Source organism: Capra hircus, chromosome 7 (assembly GCF_001704415.2).
Source record: "Capra hircus breed San Clemente chromosome 7, ASM170441v1, whole genome shotgun sequence".
Classification (NCBI taxonomy): domain Eukaryota; kingdom Metazoa; phylum Chordata; class Mammalia; order Artiodactyla; family Bovidae; genus Capra; species Capra hircus.
In genome coordinates this window covers 93,702,856-93,728,899 of record NC_030814.1, presented here as the reverse complement: position 1 = coordinate 93,728,899, position 26,044 = coordinate 93,702,856, and the positions used below count along the sequence as shown (strand labels likewise).

Here is a 26,044-nt window from a genome sequence, read left to right as displayed (position 1 = left end):
CGGGAAAGCTTGCTGTGGGGACAGTGCCAGCAGGGATGGAGACAGATCATGGAAATGTCAGGGGGAGCAGGAGAGCCTGGCTGGAGAGGATAGGTGGGGCCCAGATCACGAGGGTTGCCTAAGTAGGTGCACTGGGGAGTTTTAAAGAGGGCATGGCGGGGTGCCGTGTGAGCCATCCGATCAGCTCTGTTTTGTGGAAAGATCCTGAGGCCGCTGTGGTCGCTAGGAGACCACAGCGTCCCGAATGAGGGGGACCAATAGATGGACCTGTGGAAAAGCCAGGGGTCAGGACTCTCAGAACTCTGGGTCACAGAAGCCTGTCTTTTATGGTGCAGGTGGAGGGCGGGGGCACACCTGGCCGTCAGCTTCCAGGCACGGTGCAGGGTGGTGCCTTTGGCTGTGCTGTGCAGGGCCCTCAGCAGGTAGTTGATCGGAAGGGGCTTCTAGCATCTCCAGTGGTGCTTAGGGTCCTTCATCCTCTCTCTTTGGAACCTCATCTCTATTCTCGTGATTATTTGTGCCAATCAGATTCCATGTAGACTGTGGGGGGAACAGTCAGGTAGCAGACGCAGAGCTTATAAGGCGACCAGACCTTTCAAAGAACGAGAACTGGGACTTCTCAAATGGTCCCTGGCTGGGACTTCCCGGGGACTTCCAAGATGGTCCAGCGGTTAAGACTCCACGGTCCCACTGCAGGGGGCGTGGCTTCCATCCCTGGTCAGGGAACTAAGATCCTGCATGCCGTGTGGACAGAAACAAACAAAAACACAACTACCCCCACCCAAAACCAAATACACTTCCAGGGTAAACAAAAGGAAAAAAGAACCAGGCCTGACCTCTTAGCAGGGGTGACCTTCCTCCCAGGTGACTAGGGCCTACCATACTTGGGGGCTTTTTGCAAATCTTTTCTTTCTTTTAAAATAAGAAGAAAAAATATATAATCTAGCTGGAGTTTCAGTCATCTTTATGCCAACAGTGTTGTAAAATGTATTTTTTTCTTCCTTTTTCCATGGGGGATAGAACCTATGAAGGCAAAATTGTGTGGGGCTGATGAAAGTCACAATGGGCGATTTTGGCATATTCCTTGGGCCTTATCATGCTAGGGTCTGTCTCTTCAATCTGAAGGACCATTATCAATCCCTCTTTTGTTACCATGATCCAGGAAGGGGAGGTGGAGAGGGAAAAAGGGAAGAGACAAAAAAAAAAAAAAAAAACCCAGTGGAACCAAAGAGGTATTTGCAGACCCATGTTCATAGCAGCATTAGTCATCTTCACCCAAAGGTAGAAGCATGATTATTTGCGCCAATCAGATTCCATGTAGACTGTGGGGGGAACAGTCAGGTAGCAGGCGCAGAACTTATAAGGTGACCAGACAGCAGGTGAACAGATAAACACAGTGTGGTCCATCCATATGATGGAACATTACTCAGCTTTCAAAAGGAATGAAGTTCTGATACATGCTACAGCATGGATGAATCTGAAAACACTTGTTAACTAAGCTTACAGTTTCTGAAATGCAGGACACTCTACAAGCAGTAAAACATGCCCCTCTCAGCATTTTGGTGGGTTTAAAACACAGACCTGGTGGCTTTGCCACCCACCTATTTAAAATACAACATCAACACATAGTTGATTTGAAAGTGCATGTGCATGCAGGCGGCTCAAGAGAGGAAAGCCGGGTGGCAAGGAAAGCGGAGAGAAGGGGAGCTTTCATTCAATCATCTTTGGACATTGCATGCTTTGAATGGTGAACATTACCTGTTAAGAATAAACAGAGGCTTCCAAAGAAGACATACAGATGGGCAATGGTCACGTAAAAAGACGCTCATGTACTCAGTCATGTCTGACTCTATGAACCTGCGAGGCTCTTCTGTTCATGGGGTTTTTCAGGCGAGAATACTGGAGTGGGGTGCCGTTTCCTTCTCCATGGTATCTTCCTGACCCAGAGATTGAACCTGCGTCTCCTGTGTCTCTTACATTGCAGGTGTATTCTTTATTCGCTGAGCCTATTTTATTCTCCCTTATTTTAGTTTTGTCTTACTCTGCTTTATTTGCCATGTTGTGTGGCTTGTGGGATCTTAGTTTCCCCACCAGGGATGAAACCCATGCCCTTGGCAGTGAAAACAGTCCTAACCACTGAACAGCTAGGAATTCCCAGAAAATTCTCCAGTTCACACTGAACAATTCAGTGGATTTTCCTACATTCACAAGGTTGTGGCAACTACCACCTCCATCTAGTTCCAAAACATTTTCTTCACCCCAAGAGGAAGCCCTATGCCCAGTGAGCAGCAGGTCTCATTCCCACCACCCGCCGCCCCCCTCCCCAGGCCCCTGGTAATAACTGACCTACTTTCCGTGGATCTGCCTATTCCGGACATTTCTTATCAATAGATTCACATACTATGTGGCCTTTTGTGTCTGGCTTCTTTCCCTGAGCATCATGTTTTCTGGGTTCATCCACATTGTCTCAGGTGTGTCAGGGATTTGTTCCCTTTTACAGCTGAATGCTGGGAAGGACTAAGGCAAAAAGAGAAGGAGGGTGGCAAAGATGCGATGGTTTGATTGCACCATCAACTCAATGGACATGAACACGCGCAAACTCCAAGAGATAGTGGAGGACAGAGGAGCCTGGTGTGCTGCAGTCCACGGGGTTGCAAAGAGCCAGACACGACTGAGCAACTGAAGAACAACAACAATATTTCATCATATGGATGGACTATATTGTGGTTTTTGCTTGTGTGTGGATGGTCCTGCAGTGTTTGACCTGGTGAATATGTGTGGATTGAATATAAGAATGCTTGGAAGGATATTGAGATAAGCAAGCTGTGGGCACAGAGGCATCAGTGGCCCAGGTCCTACTACCCTCTGCCTCAGGGCCAGGAGTCCAGTGGGGACCCCTAACTCAGCTGTGGGAGCATGGGTAAGGGGGGATTTGGGGTAAGTGATAGTGGGAAGGGAGCAAACTTTGTCCTGGCTCAGAGGTGGGGCTGACATGCTCCCTTTTCCATGTGACCACAGCAGGGAAGGGCCTCCTTGGGGTCCTTGGGTCGGGACCCAAAAAAGGGCAAGTCATCTGCCTGCAACACCCAGACCTTGTCAGGAGGGAAACCAGAATTCTGCCTTTAGGAGCTGGTCACCACCCAGCTTGCTTTTCATTGTACCGATTATGTCTGCCAGCAAGGGCGTGCTGTGAGTTTTCATAGACAGACCTGGACTGTATTCATCCAGGTGATGAGAACACCAGCCGTGAGCAGGTTTCTCCCCACCTGGCTGCACTGGGAGGTCTGCTGGCTGCAGGTGGTGCAGGATGTAGACAGCCCACGGGGCAACATCTGATCCATAGGGCAGCACCTGCTGTTTCATGCCTTGCGGCTGCCATCTTGAAATTCTTTTTTTTTTTTTAATAACTTTATTTTTGGCTGTGCTAGGACTCTGTTGCTACGTGCAGGCCTTCTCTAGTTGCAGCGAGTGGGGCTACTCTCTGGTTGCCGTGTGCGGGCTTCTGGTTGCTGTGGCTTCTCTTGTTATGCAGCATGGGCTCTAGGGCGTGTGGGTTTCAGCAGTTGCTGCACTCGGGCTCAATAGTTGTGGTGTGTGGGCTTAGTTGTCCAGCGGCATGTGGGCTCTTAGTTTCTGGACCAGGGATCGAACCCGTGTCCCCTGCATTCGCAGACAGATCCTACCATCTAGAACACCAGGGAAGTACACTAACCCCCCCTTTTCTTAACGATTTTTGTGTGTGTGTGTGGACCATTTTTAGTCTTTACTGAATTTTCTATATTGTGTCTGGTTGTTTTTTTTTTTCATTTATTTTTCAGTTTTTTTGGCCACGAGGCATGTGGAATCTTAGCTCCCCGATCAGGGATCATACCTGTACCCCATGCATTGGAAGGCAAATTCTTAACCACTGAACTACCAGGGAAGTCCTGTCGTCTTGAAATTCCTAATAGACTTTTAAAAAACTTTATTTTTAAGTGTGGTAAAATACACATAACCTAAAACTCATTTAAAAGAGTGCACAGCTCAGCAGCATTGAGTACATTCACACTGTCCTGCAACCATCCGCACCACCCATCGCCCGGACTTTTTCATCTTCAGTTGAAACTCTGTCCACACTAAACACTGGCTCCCCATCCCCTCCCCCAGCCCCTGGCCCCCACATTCCACTTTGTCTCCATGGACTTGACTTCTCCAGGGCTCTCACGTAAATGGAATCTTACCACATTCGCCCTTTTGTGCCTGGTTTCACTTACCATTGTTCATCTGTGTTGTAGCATGTGTGAGGATTTCCTTCCTTTTCAAGGATGAATAATGTTCCATTTTACAGATACACTACATTTTGTGTATCCGAAATTCTGAATAATTTTTAAAGATGGGGCTCTGCATTTTCATGCTGCACTAGGCCCCCAAATTACATAGCTCATATCCAACAGGAGTCCTTCCAGCTTACTTGGTCCCCTCTTCCATGGAAGTCCCAGAAGGAAACTCAGCAGGGGCGGTCGACTAACCACCCTCAACCCCCTACCCTGCACTGCTTTGGGGAAGAACTCAGAAAAGACCCAGTGACACATTTAAAAATATACATGTTTATTTTTTCGGCTGTGTTGGGTCTTAGTTGTGGCACTCCGGATCTTTAGTTGCAGCATCTGAACTCTTAGTTGAGGCATGTGGGATTTAGTTCCCTGACCAGGGATTGAACATAGGCCCCCTGCATTGGGAGCATGGAGTCTTAGCCACTGGACCACCAGGGCAGATTTGAAAGGCCTTTCATGGGTTGAATTGTGGCCCCCCAAAAGGTATGTTGAAATCCTAACCCCCAGGAGCTCAGAATGTGACCTTCTTTGGAGGCAGGGTCTTTGGAGACGATCAAGTTAATATGTGGTCATCATCGTGGGCCCTGATCCAGGACTCGTGTCCTTATAAAAAGCAGAGGTTTGGACACAGAGTCAGATGTGCACAGAGGGGAAATGATGTGAAGAGATACAGCGAGACAGGCATACGAGTGGATGGTTGCACCCCTTCCTCCCAGAGGCACACACAGAGCAGGCAGGGAGAACCCAGGCCCCTGAGGATCAGCCTGCCTATGGACTCTCGGGGATGGCTGCGCTCGGCCTCCCCCTTCCCCATCGGCTTCCTCCATTGTCACCCTGGACGTGCTGCCCACACCTTCGTGTCTGATGCCTGGCTTCTTTTTCCACCCTCCCCTCCCCGACCCCACCCCGTCCACCCCTGCCCTGCCGCAGGCACAGCTTACAGGATCTTCGTTCCCTGGAATCAAGCCCGAAGGCCCAGGCAGTGAAAATGCTGAGTCCTAAACACTGGACCACCTGGCAGTTCCCTGATGCCTTGATGCCTGGCTTATTTATTTATTTGGCTTTGTAGCTCAGTTGGTTAAGAATCTGCCTGTAATGCAGGAGACCCAGGTTCGATTTCTGTGTGGGAAAGATCCCCTGGAGAAGGAAACAGCAACCCACTCCAATATTCTTGCCTAGGGAATCCCATGGACAGAGGAGCCTGGTGGGCTACATAGTCCACAGGGTCCCAAGAGTCGGACGCGACTTGATGACTAAACCACACACACCAGGTCTTAGCTGCGGCGTGTGGAATCCAGTTCCCTGACCAGGGACTGGACCCAAGCCTGCTGCACGGAAGCACGGAGTCTTAATCATGGGACTGCCAGGGAATTCCCTGATGTCTGGCTTTTTAAGGCTCTAATCTGCACTGAGCATGGGGCAGGGTACTCAAAGCGGCTGCAAAGGAAGAAATCCAGGAAGTGGGTGCTTTACACACATCACATCTCAAACTGTAAACGTTTACAGGTTGCATCTTCATGTGGCCAAAAGGGTTTGAAAATAATACATTTTAATGTTCTTCTTTGGTCATGAAAGCAGATGAGAGGAATGTTTTCAGATTTTAAGAAATTAGAAAAAAAAAAAAAAAGAAAAAAGTCCAAGGCTTTTGAAAAAGTGTATTTAAGGTTTATACTATGGTTTTTCTGTGGGTCTGGGGCCCTGATGCCTCCAGGTCAGTTGCCCTCCTTCCATCTCTGCAAAGGACTTTGAAACCTGTCTTGGACACATCCCTTACTTTTTAAAAAATATTTATTTAGCTGCACTGGGTCTGGCTTTATGGACATGGAGGAAAGAGAAAGCTCACATGTATTTATTTGTAAATCAGAACTGCTTTTAGTTTTGGAGTCCCTGGAGTCCTTCCTGAGGGGCCCGGTGGTCCTGGAGCTCCACCACTGCAGACTGCTTCTGGGGACTTGCTCTGCCCCATCTCTCGGTGCTCCCAAGGGTCGGCTGCCTGGTGTGGGTCGGGCAGTGGGTATTTCACATGGCTGACCCACCAGAGTTTGCCATGAGGCTTCACTTGCCAGAGAGAGGCAGGAGTTCATCTATGTGCCACCAGACCACCTCCCCTGCCCTGTGCCCACCCCCACCTCCTGTCTAGGGTGCCTCCAACAGGAAAGGACCCTCCAGTGGTCTGCCTTGAGCCCTGGCCCCTCTCCCTGACACCCACCCTGAGGCTCTTTGAGCTGAGTTTCTTCTAGGACTCAACCAAATCCTTCAACTTTTTAAAAATTGATTAATTTTGGCTGTGCAGCATGTGGGATTTTGGTTCCCCAACCAGGAGTGGAATCCATGCCTCCTGCCTTGTAAGCATGGAATCTTAACCACTGGACCACGAGGGAAGTCCCCAAATCTTTCAACTTTGAGAAAACCAATGGGACAGAAGCTGGTCCTTGGAACAAAGGCAAAGGTGAATTTTGAGGTTCGAGAGTCTACAGGAAGGCCAAAGTTAACCAGAAAGCTCCTAAACAGAAAGGGTGTCGGGCCATGGATCCATGCCCACACAGGACCCCGCACTCAGAGAGCCCCACTGTGCTCAGTTTAATGTTCTGAGGTCAATGACTTGAAGTTCTTGGTACTTTTCTGAATCAGAGGCTCTGCAAATTCTGTCCCGTTTGGTGGAGGTTAGACGCCCTCGGGGTCTCAGAGGGACACTGCTCCTGGAGGTCCAAGTGCAGAGGGGCTGGCTGTGTGCTCACGATGCAGGAATTCCCTCCCTCAACTGTCTGGGGTGACTTGAAAGATCCCCAGGAAAGCTGGGGGTTGGGTCCAGGCCCTGGCCTGTGCCCATGGGTACCTGAGCCCCCTCCTACCCGTGTGGTTACACAGGCAGAATGTCCCTCCGAGCGGGAGGCCTTGCGTCCCCTCAGCATCCCCAACTTCCCATCCCGGCTGAACCCCAAGACGGACAATTCAGATGCACCGAGGTAACGGGTGGTCTAAACCCAGGATGCTCTGTTATCAAACTGGTGGGGGAAAAAGGTCACCAGCACTGAATGGTGTCTGTTTTCCCAATTGGCTGAGCTTCAGGGGATCATCTTTAAAGGAGCATGGGAACAATACCAACAACTTCCTCACGGTTCCGTGAAGGACTCTGAGGTGAACAGCACGCCAACAGCTAATAGGTAGCATGTCCACCACCACCTCCTACCTCCCTGAGGTCCCCCCTCGCCCCAGCACTCGGCACCACCTACACACAGGATGGTGGAGGTCTTTGGTCTGTTCTTTTGGAGCCCTGGGTGGGGAAAGCAAGGCGTTCACTGGGGAGACGTGCTCTGGGGCCGGCTTGAATTCTGCTGCGGGACTTGCGTGTGGTGTCCCAGAGCTCAGGGCTCGCAGCTCCACACCACCCCTACCTGTCCTGCTCTGAGTGGGCTCCAGGCTGGGGGTCAGAGGGCAAGGGGCCAGTGTCGCTGCCCCAGTGCCTCCTACTCTGCCGTGAAAAACACCCTCATGGCACAACTTGGTCCTTCCTATCACTTGACTCCAGCACACTAGTCTCCAGAGATAGACTCCGATCACTAGGTTCTCTAGGACAACATTGTTGTCTATGGTTTTCTCTCCTCTTCTGAAAATCCTTTCCAAATGAGCTAGGAAAGCATGGAGGTGAAACAAACGAGACACAGAGACGAAGGGATGCAGACACTAGGCCCTCAGAGCCTTAACCTTGAACGGAACCATGAAGACAGCCCCCACCCACCAGCCCCGGGCAGGAGTCCACTTCGATCTTGGTCCCAGCCTCTCAGCTCTGAATTCTGGAGTCAGGGGAGGCCATCCCGGGCACGACGTGGAGCTGGGGGCAGAGGAGCTTTGTTATAGTACACCCCCACTTATGGTGCCTCTCTGGCTTCCAAGTGGGCGTCAAAACTGCCAAAGCAGAGTCTGCCTATCCCCTCACTCCTTTGGCTGCACCTCTAGGCACGTGGGATCCTAAGTTCCCACACCAGGGATCAAACCCGTGGCCCCTGCAGTGGACTTGCAGTATCCTAACCCCTGACCAGCACAGTGCAAGGAAAGTCCTCAAATCTGCTTTATAAGACCCCCTGGGGAAGGGGATGCACACCGAGGTCTGCAATTGGCCAGGAAAAGCTGACACCCAGACCCCTCCTCTTCGGGGCACAGTGATGCCTCAGGAGCTGCTGGAGGCCCCAGGACATCCCTGGTGGCTAGAGTCACCTCCAGCCAGAGCCTGGCCCCCTTCCCTGGTGGTTGCCGACCCTGCCCCTACAGGGAGGGACACAGGTTGGGGGTTCCGAGGGAGCTCGATGCAGGACCATAAGACACACACACACACACTCACAACAGGAAACCCAGTGACTTCAGAAGAGGCCCCGTAAATGCCTGTTGGAGAGGTACGTGAGGCTTTTAGCTGAGCCCACTGGGTGTGGGGGAGCCAGGGGTGGGGGTGCTCTCTCTGCCCAACCCAGCCTTGCCCCTGGATTCAGAGCAGCCGTGGTGACTGCAGTACCTATTTGATTTGTTTTCCTTTCCACGAGGATCCTATGGAACCCACTTCACAGCTGGGGATGCTGAGGCTAGGGGAGAAGAGTCAAGGACTTGCCTACTGAGGACAGCGTGGAGTCAGGATGCGAACCTGAGACCCTGACCCTGAGACACTGTCCTGCCTCTGGGGGAGTCAGAACTCACCTGCCCTCCCCTGAAGGGATGTGTCAGAAGAGATTCAGAATGGCCAGAGGCTCAGATGGACAGGCAATACTCAGGGACAAGACAGGGGGCCCACAAACCTTTGAGCCTGGAGAACGGAGAGGTCTCTAGGTCTCCAAGGGGAGGGAGCTGACTCGCGTGTGTGTGTGGGGGTGTGGCATCTAGGCAGAGAGTGGTGTGTGGCAGGGGAGCTGGGCACAGGATACATCCTGGAGTCATCCCTAGGGCTGGCTGTCCCAAGGGCTCCCTGCTTCCCCGAGCACAGAGCCTGGTGAGCGGCAGCCTCCTCTGAACTAGGAAGCAGGGCGTCATCGGCAGCCATCACTGGTGCTTCACTCGGCGATGGCTGCTTTACAAGGCACACACCGTCACCCCCACACCACCACGTCTCCACGATCCCACTTCATTTATTACCAAAATATCACAGAATTCCAGTCATAGTTAACATACAGAGATTAACACAAACCTGATACCTGCGGGAAGGACTATGTATTCGGACAATCGCGTTGTTTTGGAATCGTAAGGCCCCACACCATGAGCACTCCGTACTCCAAAAATACACTCTGAGAGCTTTGGAAACTGAATTAAAATGTCTACACAGCTATGAACAATTGTTTAATAAAACTTTTTCATGTTTTCATTACATGTAAATATATCAATTTGGCATCTCTATAAAAACTCTGAAAATGGTGCAAAAGTTTCATTCTCTTTGAGAAAGCCATTGACAAAAAATATTCACACTTCACTAAAATTTTGAAAAATGGTCTTCTTTCAAAGCTTCTTTATTAATCTGAAGTCTTCTGGATTATCAAAATCTAAGTTTGCTTTTTCCTCCTAAAACACTAAAGAACATTTATTCACAAGGATAAAAAGGCAAACTGGGGGGATGGAAAACTGAGGAGGACTTTTTTTTTCCCTGAAAATAAAGAAAAAGAAAGAAAGAAAAATAAGAAAAGAAAAAAAAAATAAGCTAGTTACATAAGCAATCTCCAAAGAACACAATGGGATTCATTTTATTGTTGGCTTTTGGACAGCAGTGTCACACTTTATTGAAAACAAACCCATGTAAAAACAAAGTTAAAATGAAAAATGGTACCTGAAAAATAAATTACTTTATATAAAACAAACCAATAACTTAAAACATACTAATATACAAAAGGTCTACCCATCTACTGTACAACGTGGGAACCACTTGGGAAAGTGCCCCCCACCGGCCCAGAGCAAGTCACTATAAACGGAACGTTACACAGTAAAGACGTGGCCCCAACCAATGGACAAGCCTTCTCTCCTGGCAGAAGTGAGACACAGTCCTCCCGGGTCGCTGCAGACCACTGGTCAGCCTAACTTCGGTCCTCACGGGGACTTACGAGGAGTTAGTTATTTAACGACCAAGCAGAAAACTGAACTCTTGTCACCAAAAGGTTGTGGAAAAATACAATCGTTAAGAAGTCAGAGGCGAACTCAAAAGGCGTGGAAATGTGAACCCTGCTGGGGGTCCTACGGCCGTTGCAAGAAAGCGTCAGTTCCCGCTGCCACTCAGCGGAGGGCTCTCAGGACTTGGGGTGAGGACAGGGCCTGGGAATCTGATGAGCAGCAGGTGTTTCCTGAGGAGCTGCCTCAGGTCCCAGGAGGTACCGTGGGTCCTGGGAAGATGGGAGGGATTTCAGATGGAGGGCTGGGGTGGGGGTCATGGGGTGGAAGAGGGGCCCTTGGTGGCTTGGTCTCATTCTCTGTGATCCAGCCCAGGACGGCTGTGGAAAGCATAGGGAAGTTGGGTCAGGCAGGGACAGATGTGAAATGGGACAGCCGGGGGACATGAACTCTGATTTTCAAGGCCAACGGCAGGCTGGGGTGAGTCCACAGCCCTAGTCTGGAGGCCAACAGGGCGAGTTACTGCCCATGGCTGCCTCGGGCTTCTCACGTCTGTCTGATCCAGCAGGGCTTCCCCACCGCAGTTGCCAGCTCACAAGGACTGGCCCCCTACAGCAGCGAGGTTCAGAGCCTGGAAGGCGGGTTTCCAGCACTAACGCCAAGCGCAGACTCTCAGAGGTTAAGGCAGCTGCCCTTGGCGAGGGAAAGACTCACCTTGGAATAAGGAAGGTGCCGCTGGCTGAGAAAGCCCAGCCTTTGGCTATTCTGGCAAGAGGGGGGCGGTGGGGGAGGGTGTTGCAGTCACGGGATGTGTGACCAGAGGCACAGCCAGCACAGAAAACCACAGCTTGGCGTATTACATTGAAAACCTAGAGAGAGGCAGAGCTGAAGGGTAAAGAGTGGATTACTTGACTGGAACCAGGTGCAGAGAGGTGCAGCTGCTGAGTGAACAACTAAGAGGGCCAGTCACACAGGCCGAGAGAGAATTCAGTCAGAGTCTCTTTGGTATTTATGTGCCAAACCAAAGTTTTCATAAATTAACATCATCTATCCTCAACTCTTTTTCAAAATTCTCAAAGAAAAGGAGAGCATTCATTTCACAAGATACAAATATGACCGATCTAGGTTAAAAAAAATTTTTTTTTAAAACATGGTTTCTTTCGGATTGTGACTTGAAAAAAAAAAAAAAAAGAGGTCTTCCTTTTGCAAACAAGCTTAGAGATGTAATGAGCTTTTCGGACCCAGGGCCAGCATCTGGGACTCCCGTGGCAGTGACGATTACTTCTCGGAAGCAGAACGTGTCAAAGGCAGTATCCTCCTGCACACTCACAAATTAAAACTCCCCAAGAAACACATGAGGGTTTTTAGCCAGAAGGCTGTTCTGAGCAGGGACCGCGTAAAACGAGACATTTACTGAGATACTCTGGGCAACTCGCAGGGGTCCGTACGCGCTTCACGTTTCCATCTCATGTGTGCTACCATCAGGAAAACCAATGTGATCCCAATAAAACAGAGGGGACGAGGGGGCGAGGGGGCGGGCTGTGAGCCTGTCACTCCCAGTGCAGGCCCCTGACAGAATTCTCATAGGACACTGCACGCCAGCGCGGGCTGGCAGGAGTGTGTCATCAGGGAGGCCTACGGGTCACTCCGAGGACGGGGAACCTCACCTGCTCTGAGATGTTAGCCCGAGGCTGGCACGACCTGCATGGTATATTTTTCTAGGACAGCATCCCGGCCCTGGGGTGTGGAGTGCTCTGGGGTACACACAGCGGGGACCCTCTTCATGTCAAATCTGGGCAAATGGGCCTTGGATCCAGGAAGAGGCATGTAAGCTGGCTTGGACTTAAGAATCTGGAAGATTCTACAGGAGGGAGGAGGCCCTCCGTGGCACTTGGCCAACTTGGGAGACAAGGCCTCAAGGGATGAATTTGGCCCTTTGCGGGGTAAGAAGAGGGCTGCATGGTAAACTGGGGAGGCTCAGGTAAGTGGCTGGCAGCCCCTCAGTAAAGCATGAGGGAAGGGATGGGGGGACGGGCAGCCTAAAATGGTTGAGGGCGGGGGGGGGGCGGTTTTAGAACACTAACCCACTCTGCGGAAGGTTGTGCCTACAGCCCAATGACTTCCACTTAAATAAATAAATAAATAAATAATGCCGCAATTCCATGATACCGATAACTAAAAAACAGCCTATCGTTCACATGCTTTATTAGTCTCTCGTGTCAAGGTTAAAAACCGCTGGTACTAAATTATGGTGGTTTTGATTCTCTCATACACTGGTTATTTATTTAAAAAATCACATCACGCTCCTGAGGAGTTGCCCGGAGACTGGGGCCCTGCCTGTTTACCTCTCAGGCCCTCTCTCGGACTCTCCCTGCCCACTCCCCATTTGGAAAAAAACACCACCTGTGAGAGTGCAATCCTAACATCATAGATCCGTAAATGCTTTGTCTTGAGGCAAGTATATTTGTTGCTTAAAATTTTACGAATCCTCCCTGAATGCTGGGCTGTCTGTACCTTACCTAGCCAAAAAGAAAGAAAAGGTAAAATAAAAAACAAAACAAAATTCGAGCAAAACAAAATCAAATTTAATGGTCTTAAATGCAAAAGTAAAAACAAACAAAAAACACAAAAAAGCAAAAGAAAATTAACAGAACAACCCAAAACGTCAAGGCAGTTATGAAGAGAACTTTGAGGGTTAATCTTTAAAACTACAAATCAAAGGATTTTTGTTGTTGTTGTTGTTTGCTTTTTGTTAATAGGTAACTGTCAGGAAGTAAGTACTTTTCTGTTGAGTGTTCACAGGAGAGGAAAGTTTCAAAACAAAACCTGACTAAAATAGAAAAAAGCCTAGCGCTCACGAGAAGGGATGCGAGAAATACAATGCTCAAATGTTTCTGTGTTGTTAAAAAATAGAGCTATCTGACGCATTGGAGCTGTGGTCAATGCGCTCGGAAACTGGAGCGAAGACAGGGTCGACAGTATCCGCTGTTGTGGGGGCACTGTGCATGCAACGTGTGGACAGGAATTCGGGGTGTCGGAGGAGCAAGGCATCTTGAGGCGTGCCTGCAGCTGAGATCTGACTCTGGAATATACTGGAGTTCCCCTGAAACTCTTTGGTCCGTTCCCATTGGAGCCTGGGCATAGGAGACCCCTTGTGTCCTCCGCAGGGCCTGGCCCGGCCCGGCGTGCGGTCCCCCTCCCGCCGGTGGCCCACGGCAGACTGGCCCGCTGCCGCAGCCAGGGCCCCTCGGCTGAGTGAGCAGCAGGTGGCAATGGGACCTGCTTGGGAAAGCAATTTCCTGTCAACCGAAGCAGAAATCGCTTAAAATGTGGAAGCGGTTGAGAAAAACACGCACTCAGCATCTGTCTAACATCTTTAGGAACTAAAACTAAAACATCGTTTCTGTTTGCTTGTTGGTTTCTATCCAGTTTGTGGAGACATTGAATGAAACGCGTGTTAGACAGTCTCGGAAGTTAAAGCATGCTTCAGTTTCACCACCATCCCGAGGGACTGGTTAGTCAATGCAGTCTATTTAGATTTCTGTTTAATATATATTTTAAAGGAAATAACTTAAGAAACTTAAAATTGGTCTAACATTGTGGGATTTCAAACATTTGAACATGTCGGCTGCATCCCAAGAGTATAAAAACCTTTTCACTTCTCATTTAGACTAAGACAAACACTTGTGAAAATTGGCGCAAAATGAGTTGTACACTAACAAAAAAGTTTCAACTTCTTCACTCTTAATTATCTATTCCGTACAAAAAAAAAAAGCATAAGCGAGTTATTTGTGGGACTTGTTGGTTTTGAAGGAAACCTGCAAGATTTTGTCCCCCAGGCGGTAGCCATTCAGACTTGCTATGGCCATGGCGGCTTCTTCATAGTTTGTCATGGTCACAAAGCCAAAGCCTTTGCACTTGTTGGTGTTGAAGTCGCGAATCACTTTCACATTGGTAACGGCGCCAAACGGGCCGAACATCTGCCAGAGGATCCCCTCATCGGCATCCTGGCCCAGGTTGTAGATGAAGATGCACCAGCCCGAAGAAGCGTTGCCCGGGACATTGACACCAGAAAGCCCACTCATGTGATCTACACCCATGGGGGAGAACCTAGCAAACAGAGAGCACAGCGTTCAGGTCAGGGTCAGGGTGGGCCCGCGCGTGGACACGTGGCCCATGGGGGCGCTTGGGCCGGCAGCCCCCCACCTCAGGCACCATCAGAGTTTTTCACTAAGCGGAAGTCAATATAGTGTCAGAGGGAGGGCATGGGCTCCCTGCTCCATAGGGAATGGGCTCTGAGGAGAGACACTGGCTGCCCGGAGTGGGTCAGAGCCTCAACCCGCTTTCCCCATCGAGGGGGCCTGTAGTGGCCTCTGACCAGCCGCTCCCTCCACCCCTCCCACTGTGGGGAGAGGGGTCCTGTTTAGTCACACCTGTACTTCCCACATTTTAAAAGATGGGAACTTCTCCACATCCTCCTAGGTGCTGTTACACTCCCAGCTCCCCCTGGGGAAAGCCTTCCTTATCCTATACGTCTGTGTATGTGTGTGTGTTTGCCAGGGGTGGGGGAGGGCTGAATCTTCTTGTTTCTCTGAATTTTGTGCCCCCCACCTCGTCAGGACCCTCCCTCTCCAAGGGTTCACGGCCAAGCAGTGTCTGCATATAGCACACACCCATGAAGGGCCACTGCAGCAGGGCACAGCTCTGGACAGCCTTCCACTGCTGGTTCGTAACACCCCAGAAGGGCCAGGGCTGTGGACTGCAAGTCCACCAAGCTTTACCAAAAATGTGGGACCACCCAGTTTCTAAAAAAAATTTTTGGCTGCACCCCATAACATGTGGGACTTTAGTCCTCTGACTAGGGATCGAACCCCTGGTCCCTGCCTTGGAAGGCAGTCTTAGCCACTGGACTTCCAGGGAAGTCCTTGGGGCCCCCTTTCTAAAGAAACACTTTTAGTCACATAAAAATAAGCCTACAAATCATGGCCATAGCAGTAACGATGAAGGAAGATGACAAAATTGCTACTGAAGCCATGTGGCCCTTGAGATGTTTCACAAACACAAAAGTTAACTGTCGGAGGACCAGTTAAGAACACTTGCGCATGGCATGGCATCTCTGAAGCCCCACAATGCAATTGGAGAAGGACTACCTGCTCCAAAACACAATCAAGTCTGAGGTGTGGGTCTGACCCAGGGGTGAGCGGGGTGCCTTCGAGTGCCACTGAACAGATTCACTCCCTCAAGAGACTCTGAAGAAGAGTGGCCAGCCCCCTGAGGTGCAGCCCACTGACAGAATGGTGATCACTGATGAAGAATCAGGGCATGCTGTGGGCCGTGATTTTGAATTTGCAGGAATGATGTTAAATAGCCGCACCGGATGTCTGAGTTGGTTAAATGATTTGTTAGTGGTAAGACCACAGAATCACTGAAATGGGGGTGGGTAAGGGCCCTCGAGTGCCTGTGTGAGTTGCTTTTCAGTGAGAACTGGAAGAGGTCTGACTTCTAAATGAACCTTGTTTCCTCTAACTTTTGTAGGATGTGGACCCAAGTTATGACAGTGGTTCACTAAACCTTGATGTATCCATTAAACTGAAAACGATCCGAGGCTGTACGACAAGACAGACCGCACTGTCTTGTGGACAGTGCAGCTCATTCTCATTCCCTCTGAGAGCCTCCTGCTAGTGGTGGCTGACCGCATCGCAACTCTCATGAACTGCCCCCATTCTTACCTCTGATGGCACAGAGGTAAGCTGACCCATCCTATCCTAGATCTGGGGGCCCTTCTGCAAACTCTCTCCTCTCTGGGGCTTCCTCCCTCTTCTTACCTCCCCTCTTTGCCCTTTCCTTCTGTCTACCCCTGGAGGTCACAGTCACTCTTCTGCCTGGCCCTTCCTGCACTCATGTCTCCGTTTTTCTTCTCCCCCGAGCTCTCTGGTTTTCCAGAGTTCACAGGTAACTCCCTGAACCTGGCCATCTACACCCTCCACCAGATTAGCAGTGACGCTGATTGCGCTATCTGACTTTCAAACTGGATCAAGCTCACTTCTGTTCACTTCCCCAGCTTTGCCTTTAAACCTGAAAAGCCAACGAAGGCAGGCCAGCTTGTGGGCCTCTCTGTTGTTCATGAGGTAGTAACACAGCTGATTTCGGAGTCCAGGTCACCAGCTCTACTCGTCTCTGCTCTACTACATCTTGGCAACTAGAACTGTTTTATGTGGAAAGGCTAAGGAAGGTGGGTAAACAGTCTGCCTCTAGGACGGGGCTTTTCAACAGCAGAATTAATAATATTTAGACACCAAATGACCCCACAAGGAGGTAGACAAGAAAGGTTTGCCCTCGGGCTGCTCATCAAAAAGTCTAAAACCTGTTTAAAACTCTGGAAGGAGAGAAGCCTTCCAGTGAGCCCAGGCTACATCTTTCTCCCCAGATATAGGGTGCTCCTCCGTATTGTGGTCCGCTTGCCTGTCCTGAGGAACTGAAGGCTGCGGCGCCAGGCGCTGGGAGCTAGGAGCTGTGCCATCTTTTTTACTCCCGTTAGAGACATACTCAGATGGAAACACACGGCTCCACACAGATAACCCTCTGAGGCGGGCAGGGGACACAGAGACAGGACATGATCAGCCCAGTGTGCAGCAGTTCCCGCAGCTGGGAGTGCCTGCCCAGGCTGCGAGCAACTGGATGTGGCCCGTGTGGCCGTGGCAGGAAGAGCGCACCCTCCTGACCCACCTGAATCTCTGCGCCTGGTGGTGGACGGGGCCTCCGAACCGTCTAGCTGGCGAGTGGTACAGCTGGGAGAGCAGCGCCACGTTTTTGTTCTGGTTGGGATTGGCTGCGAACTTCACTGTAATGGGCTCGGAGGAACCTGGGGGTTTATGACCATTGAAACTGGTAATTGCCTCTTCTGCCTCCGACCGTTTGTCAAACCGGATAAACGCAACCCCTCTGGACAAACCTTTTTAACAAACCAACAAAAATGGAGTTAGGGGGAAAAAAATGCAAGGAGTTTTAAAACTGAAAAGCAAAAGTCAAGTCAGTCAGCCTACTGTGGTTTAAACTGGATGCTTGGCTAATGAGAGAAACAAAAATTAAACCTAAATATGGAAACATGAACAAATTAAAACAAACAATGACTAATAAAAGATTAAGGTTTCAAACTTTCTTCTGAGTTGAAGCAACAATGCATAGTCTCTGCGCAATAAGACACTTTGGCACAACGTCCCAGAGAGATGCCCCAGACCTCTTTTTTAAAAGGAAGCCATGTTTTATCCTCTGTCACTGAGGAGGCCAGGTGCCCACCACGGTGCTGGTGCACGGCATGCTGAGGGGTGGGCAGACAGTAAGGAATTCTCCCTTGCCCCAGCGTGCTCCCTCCCACGGCTTGCCGGCCATCCGGCCTCATACCCACGCCAGGCCTTCCCAGGTCACCTTCCCAGCTGGCCTGATCCAATCCCTGTTTGCTCAGTGCCTGACTCAGCCTCCTGAGTCCCCGAAGGGCGTGGAGTCTGAGTAACCCAGCTGCACCCTGGTGGCTCTTTCCTGCCACCAACACCTCACTCACCTCTTGGATATTCTAAGTTTTCTGGGAAGAGTCTGGTCTCACTTGATTCTGAGGGCCCTCAGCAGTGTTGACACTCACCCATAGACTCCCTGCCTTGGGTCCCTGGACGGAGCCTCCTGAAGGCAAGCCCCTGATTCTGCTGCTGCCCCAGCCCTTGAAGGAACAAGAACGTGGCTGCCTGAATCCCAGGCCCAACTGCTGAAGGCAGGGCCAGGTCAACCTGGCCTGAGGGTGAGACCTGAACAAACCAGGTGGGAGTGGGCTCAGTCACCTTCTACCCTCCTTCTGCCCACATTCTGGGCCTGGGAGGAATGACAGGGGCTGGTCCCTTGAAGAAATGGAGGAATGAGGTAGGGCTGGGCTGAAGGAATGTGAAGCCATGGAGAGAACCAGCTCTTTCTGCTGGGGTCAAGGGTGGAGGTCGCAGCGTGGAGGTGACAGCTGAGGGCATCTGGGGGAGCACCTTGGAGAGGAGGCTACCCTGGATGTTCTCGCTCTCCACAGCCAGTCACAGGCTGTCCTGAGGCCTTTACCAGGTGGTGAATGACAGTTATCAGAGCAGAAGAGCCCAGGGCCCTGGGCCACCGGCTAAGTGAGTGTAATGAACACCCCCAAGTCGGCTCCCATGTCCCACAGGATCCCATCGATAGTCCCCAGGATGGGCCCAGGGTGGGGGCCGAGGAGGGGTGTGGAGACTCAGGCACACCAGGTGGGGGCAGCAATGACAAGCTCTACTGCCGGAAGTGGTGCCCCCTTGGGGCCTATTGACAGAGTCCCACGCTCTGTTCTGACTGGGAAGGGACACCGTGGGCCCCATGCAAACAAGCAGACGGAAGTCAGGGGCCTTCGGGCAGGGGTTCTTCTGCCACAACTGTAACATACCGTGAATGCCAACTCCTAAAACACGCACCCCAACTTTCCAACCGGGAAATGCTCCCTCCTGGGGGGCACCCCCAGCACAGCACCCTGGGAGGCCACACAGTGGCCCCTGGCAGCCTCAAGGCTGCCCCCACCATGTCTCCATGACTATGTAAGTATGAACTTTAAATGGACACAGCCAGAGATGCTGAGTCAGGACACCAGATCCGGAGATTCACATGTGCCAGGCGCAGTCTAGAGCCTGAGCCCATTTTAAAATTTTAGTTCAGAAGGAACACCTGAAAACAAGTACTTGGCACACACTCTTTATTTACTCTTAAACGACACGAACGACGGCTTAGACAGATGGGAACCCGAACGAGATCTAACTGCAGGCAAACCTCACTGGAAGCTGCGGCTGGCTAGCTCCCACAGAAAGCTGCCTGCAGGGGACAGTCTCACTCTATTTAGGAAGACCTTGTGATCAAGCAGAGAGTGTGTGTGTGCAAGTGTGGCTTCCGTGTATGGTTTTGTAAAATGACCATCAGATGAAAACTGCCCAAGTGAAAGCAAGAAAACCCAAGTAAAAGAAAGAAAGTTACTTAAAGTGAGAGAATATAAACTCAATGCTTGGATGAATATATACATTTTAAAGATGAGGTTTTTTTTTTTCCCTCTAGTGTTTTTAGGATTAAGAGCAGAGACCAATAAATGGCACCACCTCTAGATGAGCCAACTATAAAGGTCATAATTACAACGTATGAAGAAGCAAAGCAAAAAACAAAAACTTCTGTCAGCTCAGGAAATTATGGGTTTTCTTTTTTCTTTTTATTTTTTAAATTAACCAGACCACCTGTTTTTTCTTTTTAATTACTCAGGCCATTTTTTAAAGCATTCTGGGTTAAGGGTTTTGAGCGTGTTTTCGCTTCTTTGAAACATGCGTCACGCGAAAGCGAACCTGGCATGCAGCCTTGCTCTCTGTGCCACTCTCGGCCTGGCTGTGGCTCCACAGGGCCCCAGCAGAGAAGCGCTGAGCAGTGGCATCCTCCAGAGCAGGCAGGGGGGCCCACAGTCCCATGGGCTTGCTTCCTACTCTCCAGTGGCACATCCTGGCCTAGGGGAGGGCTGTGGAGAGGAGGCCCTGGGGGGCCCTCACAGCTCCTGCACCCTCTTCTTGCAAAGCTCCTAAAGACAGGCAGGGGTGTGGGGTGTGGGCCCACACTGAAGTGGCAGAAACTGGTGGGGAGGCCTGAGGGTCTCCCAAGCTCTACGAGACAGCAGCCTTGCAAAGGGAAAGAGGGCAAAATCTCCAGCAAATGGGTGAGTGAACCGCCTGCAGGAGTGACTGCCCTCAGGATAGTGGGGACAAAAGCTCCGTGGCCCAGGAGTGCGGGAGGTGCTCTCAAGGTGGGTGGACTCCAGGCTGGGAGCCGGGCCCTGCTCAGCAGTGCAGGGCTGGACTGAGATGAGAAGAGGGCAGCAGTCCACACAGGACTGGGGAAAGCAGGGCCACGGAGGCAGGATGCAGGCCACCACCACTGCCCACTCCAGGTCCCCTGACAGCCCACTCAGACACTCCTGTGCAGGAGGGTAAATAGAGGCGCTGACCAGCCAGCAGGGTCACTTGATCAACTGGTACTTGAAGGTAAGGGAGGGGCCGAATGCACAGGGGTTTATACCAAGCACATGGCATTATCACCTCATGCCCATCCCCGGCCCGAGCCAGGGGCAGAAAGGAGGCCAGGTGGGTGGAGTCCGTGTCCCTGTAGCAGAGCGGGTGTTGGTGCCAGACTGGGGGGTACCTAGAGCTGCCAGCAACCTGCACCTGGGGACCATACTCCAGGAGCCTCTGCTCCTCGGGGCTCTGGAGGACTCAAGCTGTCTGCTCCTCTCCAAGCTGCGCCCCAGCCCACGCCCACCTGAGACAGGACAAGGGAGAGTGGGGGGCAAGGCTGCGGGCCCCAGAGTACACAGCTAAGGGAGGATATGGGGAAACACGCACCCTCACTCTTGTCTGCCGTGAGCTGGGACACCCCACCCGCCTGCTCCGTGTCTGCTTTCAGCCTCCCGGGGGAGGCCACCTCGGAGCCACGGCTGCTGCAGCCCAACTACCAGTGTGCGCTTGACTGCCTCAGCCAAGGAGGTGGGGAGCATGCTCAGTGTGGGAAGAACACGAGAAGCGACCAGTCAAGTCTATCAGTTTCACTGAGCTCTGGGAGCAGCGATTTTACTTTCTAGTTGCTCAGCAAATTCCCACTCCTGCAGAAAACAGAGCTGAGGGGACCGAACATCAGACGTCCTAAGCTCACTGCTTCCCTGACAGAGCCGAGTGTGTGGCCAGTCCGATCCAGGCCCAAGGCTGGTGGGGCAGGTGGCCACCTGGAGGGGCGGCTTCTGGGCATGTGGTGCTCAGTTCGGTGGGGCCTAACTGCTATGTGCAAAGCCCAGAGCCTGAGCTGCTTGTGTCCTGAGCTGAGCTGACCCAAGAGGTGGTAGTGAAGTGGCCAGGACAGCCTGAGAGAGGACATCACACTGTCTTTGAGCTGTGAATGTGCTACCGGGGTGGGGGTTATCGAGTGGTGGAAATTCAAGAATGACTCCTCAGAAACAGTCCCCTTGGAGCTTTGGGACAATGAGAGGTGGGGACTCTGGACCTGGAGTGGAGACTGCCCCACAATGCACCCTACTGCCTGCAGTAAGGAGGGCAACGTTCGAGTCCAGGCTGGGATGGGGGGTGCCTGTGGATAGTGCCAGGATCTCTTGGCGTTTTCACTGTAAAAGCCTGGCTGCACCTCAACTTTCATGACGGGGCGGCTTTTATGTCACGTAATACCCCGCCCCCCTCCAACCTTCCCGGCCTCATTAAACAAAAGCCAATGTCTTCTCACTGCGATTCTGTCCTCGTGGCTGGAGTAACTAAAGACAGCCATCTGTCTTCCCAAGGAGACTCGAGCCCTGCCCGGAGGAAAGCGCACTGCATCCCAGGCCAGGCACCGTACCTGTGGTCTGATCCACAAGGACTCGTGAGTTGATGATCCGCCCAAACCGAGAGAACATGTCCTCTACGTCCTTCTGGGTCATGTTCCTCGGGAGCCCGCTGATGTACAAGTTGGCATCTTTGATGACTTCGGAGCTTGGGCGTGCATATGACACCTTGAAAACAAAACCGCTTGCTAGCATTAGGGCAGGTGCATGCCCAAGGCATCCAGGGAGGGTGTTACACCTTCAGGTGAGGGAAAGTCAACCCTGTGGGAGGGCACCTGTGGCAGCCCGTGCTGGCAGCCCGCCTCGGGCCAGGCAGGGACCCTCACGTGCCATGATGATGCGGGTGTCATTCCTATCTCATAGTCAAGAGTCTGGGGGTGCATGGCTGGCGTGGGGCAGGGCAGGGACCAAGCCTGGCTGCCCATCCTCCTACCTTGGCCTCAGGCCTCTCTGGACAAGGAGTAGGGCTGGAAGGGGACTCTGTCCTACCTGGGAGGGGCCCAGAGGACAGCTGGGGAGAGAGCTGGGTGCTCTGGGAGTGTGATGCCAACCAGGCAGCAGGCCAGCTCGACATGGAGTCCAGATGGGGCCCCGGGGCTGGGGGCACACAGGTGAGTGCTCAACATTAAATGACCTCACGCTTTCTGGGGCTTCTGTTTTGCAAAACTGAAGGAAGACTAACAGAACTTTGCAGTAGTTTCGATAAAATGGTGTGTATGTGTGAGGCTGGGGGCAAGGAAATGTCTTTATAGTGTTTCCAGTTTGGGGGTGAGAGCAGGGTAGATCCTGTGGGCCATGGAGGGATGGGGCCAAGGCCAGAACTCTGCGGGGAAGGAGCCCCTGGGACAAAGCCCTTCCACCTCTGGCCGAGGGGACAGGACTCTGTCACACCCCACACCTGAGGGAGTCAGGACCAAGTCAGGAGGCTGGGGGACAGAGGAGGAAGAAGAAGCAGAGAACCATGTGCTCTGGAAGGGGGAGCAGTTAGACCTGAGCAGAACTCCTCCCTGGGGGTCAAAAAACTGAGACCATACATAAATAACACAGCAGCAGACACGACCTCTCAGGTGTCACTGGGCAGCACAAGGGGACAGACGATAGATGTGTTCCCACCACAACGCTCAGGCCTGCCAGGAAGGGCAGGGGTGCAGGGCTACACACCAAGACCACACCCCCACATACACCCCTTTGTTCACGCACTCACTGACTCTCACACACTTGAGGTGCATCTGGTATATTCCAGAAAAGGAGACAACAGACACTGCCTTTGCCTGGAAAGCAGGACACATTCCAGAGGGAGAGACAGCGGGTGAAAGGAGAAACTGGGGTGTGGTCAGAGCCCAGCTCCACCTGAGGGGAGAGTGGAACAGCGGTGACAACGTTCCTGGGATGCGTCCCTGCACTGAAGCCAGGCCTGAGGCACTGTGGGGACACTCTGGGGCAAGACCTGGGGCAGAAGCAGCACTGCCCTCAGAGAAAGAGGCCAGCAGGTGGGCGTGGCAATACTTCTCTACTTCCAAGAAGGATGTTGGCCACACTCTTATGTCTGCACCTTAACTTTCTGGGTCTACAGCCCCCCACAGAACACCCCGCTCAAACTCCTGACAGAAGGAATCACTCCAACTGTTTCATGTCCAGTTTTACCAAATGCCTCAGTGAGAGGTGTCAGATTTCAGGCAGGATAGCTGAAGGCAGGAGCTGGGACTCAGGCTTTTCTGTGCTTTCCTGGGATTGGGCCGGGCGAGCAGGGAGTTATCCCCCAGGATGTCCTGCCTGGCCCCTTGCAGATCCGTCTGGAACAGGTTGCATTTGGGGCCTGCCCTCGGCTTTTGGTGAAGGACACTGTGGGAAAGAACATTTCCAGGCCAGTGCCAGGGGAGTGCTGTGGCGGCCGGCACTGACCATGGTTGCGACCGCCTCCTAATAAAGCCCGGGGAGGAAATGCTTTCAGAGCCAAGTGCACTTCGGTCCCTTCCAGCCTTGGTGTCTCCAGGGACTCTGATGACTACTGCAGCTTCCTGTCCTCTCCAGCTACTGTCAAGCTCAGAGTCAAATCAGAATCCAAGAAGAAAGCAGCAGTGAGCCCGTCTACCCGTGGCAGGCATGCCTGACTGGATCTGCGACACTGCTCAGAACCCTCTCATAAGCTCCCGCACCACCTGCTCTCTTGCCTCTGGCAGGTCCACTGCCCTATTCTTGGGAAACCCTCCTGTGAGAGGTTTTGAAGAACACAAGACTTCTGAATTACATCTTCCCACAAATTCCCCTGTCGGGAATCCTGACCCCAGGACCTCAGAGTGTGACCTCATTAGAAACAGGATCATGACAGATGCAATTCATGATGATGAGTTCAGAGCGGAGTAAGATGGCCCCAGATCAATGATGGGGGGGGTCCTTATAAAAAGGAGACATCTGGACACAGATATGCACACGGGGGGAACCCCGTGTGAAGACGAAGGCAGAGACTGGGGTGACGCTTCTATAAGCCGAGAACCACCCAAGATCCAGTGACCGCCAGGCACTGGGAAGGGCATGGAGCAGACCCTCTCACACAGCTCACGGCCCTCAGAGGGCACTCAGACTTCTGGCCCCTCGAGCTACCTGAGGATCTGGAAGGTACAGAGGTTCAACAGGGCAACCTTGTCCCAGGGGCTTTGGGTTGAGGGAGATGCTCTGGAGACTCTGGTGGGTGCCTGTCTCAGGCACGAGGGCCTCGCCAGGTTTGTGGGTGAGGGCCGGTGGACACAGCACAGGAGGGGCTATTGCAGGAAGCCCGGCCAGGGTCCCCCGTGGAGTGGGCAGAGGGGGCATGTTCTACAGCAGGGCTGGGCATGGAGCGAAGATCAGGAAAACCCAAAGCTGGTCCAGGGGTGGACAGAGCCTAAAGACAGACACCTAGGGATGGGGAGGGGTGAGACTGAGAAAAGGAGGGTGTGGTCAGTGATGTCAGGTTGAGAGGAGCACGAAGGTGTGTGGGGGGGGTCTGTCTTGTGAGGCCTGGAGGACTTGCCAACTTGTCCCAGGAACCCACCTCAGCCCCTGATTAGGGAATGACGCTACTGACAGTCCGCCCAGACTACCCCATCATGCTGCCTGGCTCTCTCACTTCCCTCAAGTCATCTCAAGCCATCAAGAAGCCCCCACAGGACACAGCGCCCCCAGGATACAGCTCGCGACACCTGCCTGGCCACACCTGGTGTCGTATTTACCATCTGTGTGCACCTGTGCACAGGCAGATGCTCAGCCTGCCCTACGAGGCGTGGAAATGGTTTCGTTCACTGAGTGGCACACAGTGGGCAACTCCTATATGCTTGCCCAGTGACTGCTGAGTGAATGGGCAGGAGGACCTTAACTGCTGGAACAGGGCAGGAAGGGGAGCCTGAGCACGGGGTGCATGCACAGTGCTGCCGCCGCTGCAACAATGACCAGGTCCAAGTGGGAACGTGGCGCTGGCCCAATGCCCGCTCTGCAGGAGGACAGCAGTGCTGGGCCAGTAGAGGAGGCCGGCAGGGAGGTCTTCACATCAGGGGGCTGCTGTGAGCCAACACGCCAGGGACTCCGGGGTCGGGGCGGGGGCCAGTCCCCATGCAAGTCCTTTCCGGGGATCCTCCCTTTGCAGGTGGGGCCAAGAAGCCAGAGGAACAAGGGCTGGGACAGTCACCACCCGACACAGGTCTCACACAGGCCAACAGGAGATGCCCTGGAAGCGCCTGGGCTCTGAGGGGCAACTGTGCTAACGGTGCCAAGGCAATGACGGGGAGGTAAAAGGTTGGCTCTTTCACCAAGGCCAGGGCTCAGCACAGATCTCTGTGCAGCCGGGAACCAATGAGATGGTGATCGCAGCTCTTTACCTTAATGGTTTTTGACTGGAGCCGCAGGCCGTTCAGTGTGTTTATCGCTCTCTCTGCGTCCTTGGCAGTCACGTAGTTCACAAAGCCGTAGCCCAAGCTGTGTCCTGTGTGGAGAGCATGTGCACGTCAGTGAGCCACTGGGAGCCAGCCAGCCAGCGAGGGGTAGGGGAGAAAGGAGGGGAGAGAGATGGGGAGGATGGACAGGGCGGCATCTGGCTGGGCTCAAAAGGACAAGACCAAAGAGAAGACGACTGAGAAAACACCAGAGCTGAAAGCCATGGCTTCTGGGGAGGAGGGGTTAGAGGTCAACGGTTATAGTCTGTACTGATGGTTTATTCGTGACACCACCTTGGCAAACCTGCACATTTTCTGCAAAGAACAAACCTATAAAATGTGACTTTTGT

The 26,044-nt window shown here is 52.3% G+C and overlaps 1 protein-coding gene across 1 annotated transcript in view; it reads right to left on the bottom strand.

Moving 5' to 3' along the window:
• The window catches only part of ELAVL1 (ELAV like RNA binding protein 1), a 36,579-nt gene continuing 23,111 nt past the window's right edge, over positions 12,577-26,044 (bottom strand). The window contains exons 3-6 of the mRNA XM_018050993.1: positions 25,641-25,744; positions 21,804-21,957; positions 17,115-17,340; positions 12,577-14,498 (exon numbers count right to left, since the gene is read on the bottom strand). Of these exons, the coding sequence (XP_017906482.1) occupies positions 14,174-14,498; positions 17,115-17,340; positions 21,804-21,957; positions 25,641-25,744 (809 nt within the window). The 3' untranslated portion in view covers positions 12,577-14,173. The remainder of the gene's footprint in view (positions 14,499-17,114; positions 17,341-21,803; positions 21,958-25,640; positions 25,745-26,044) is intronic.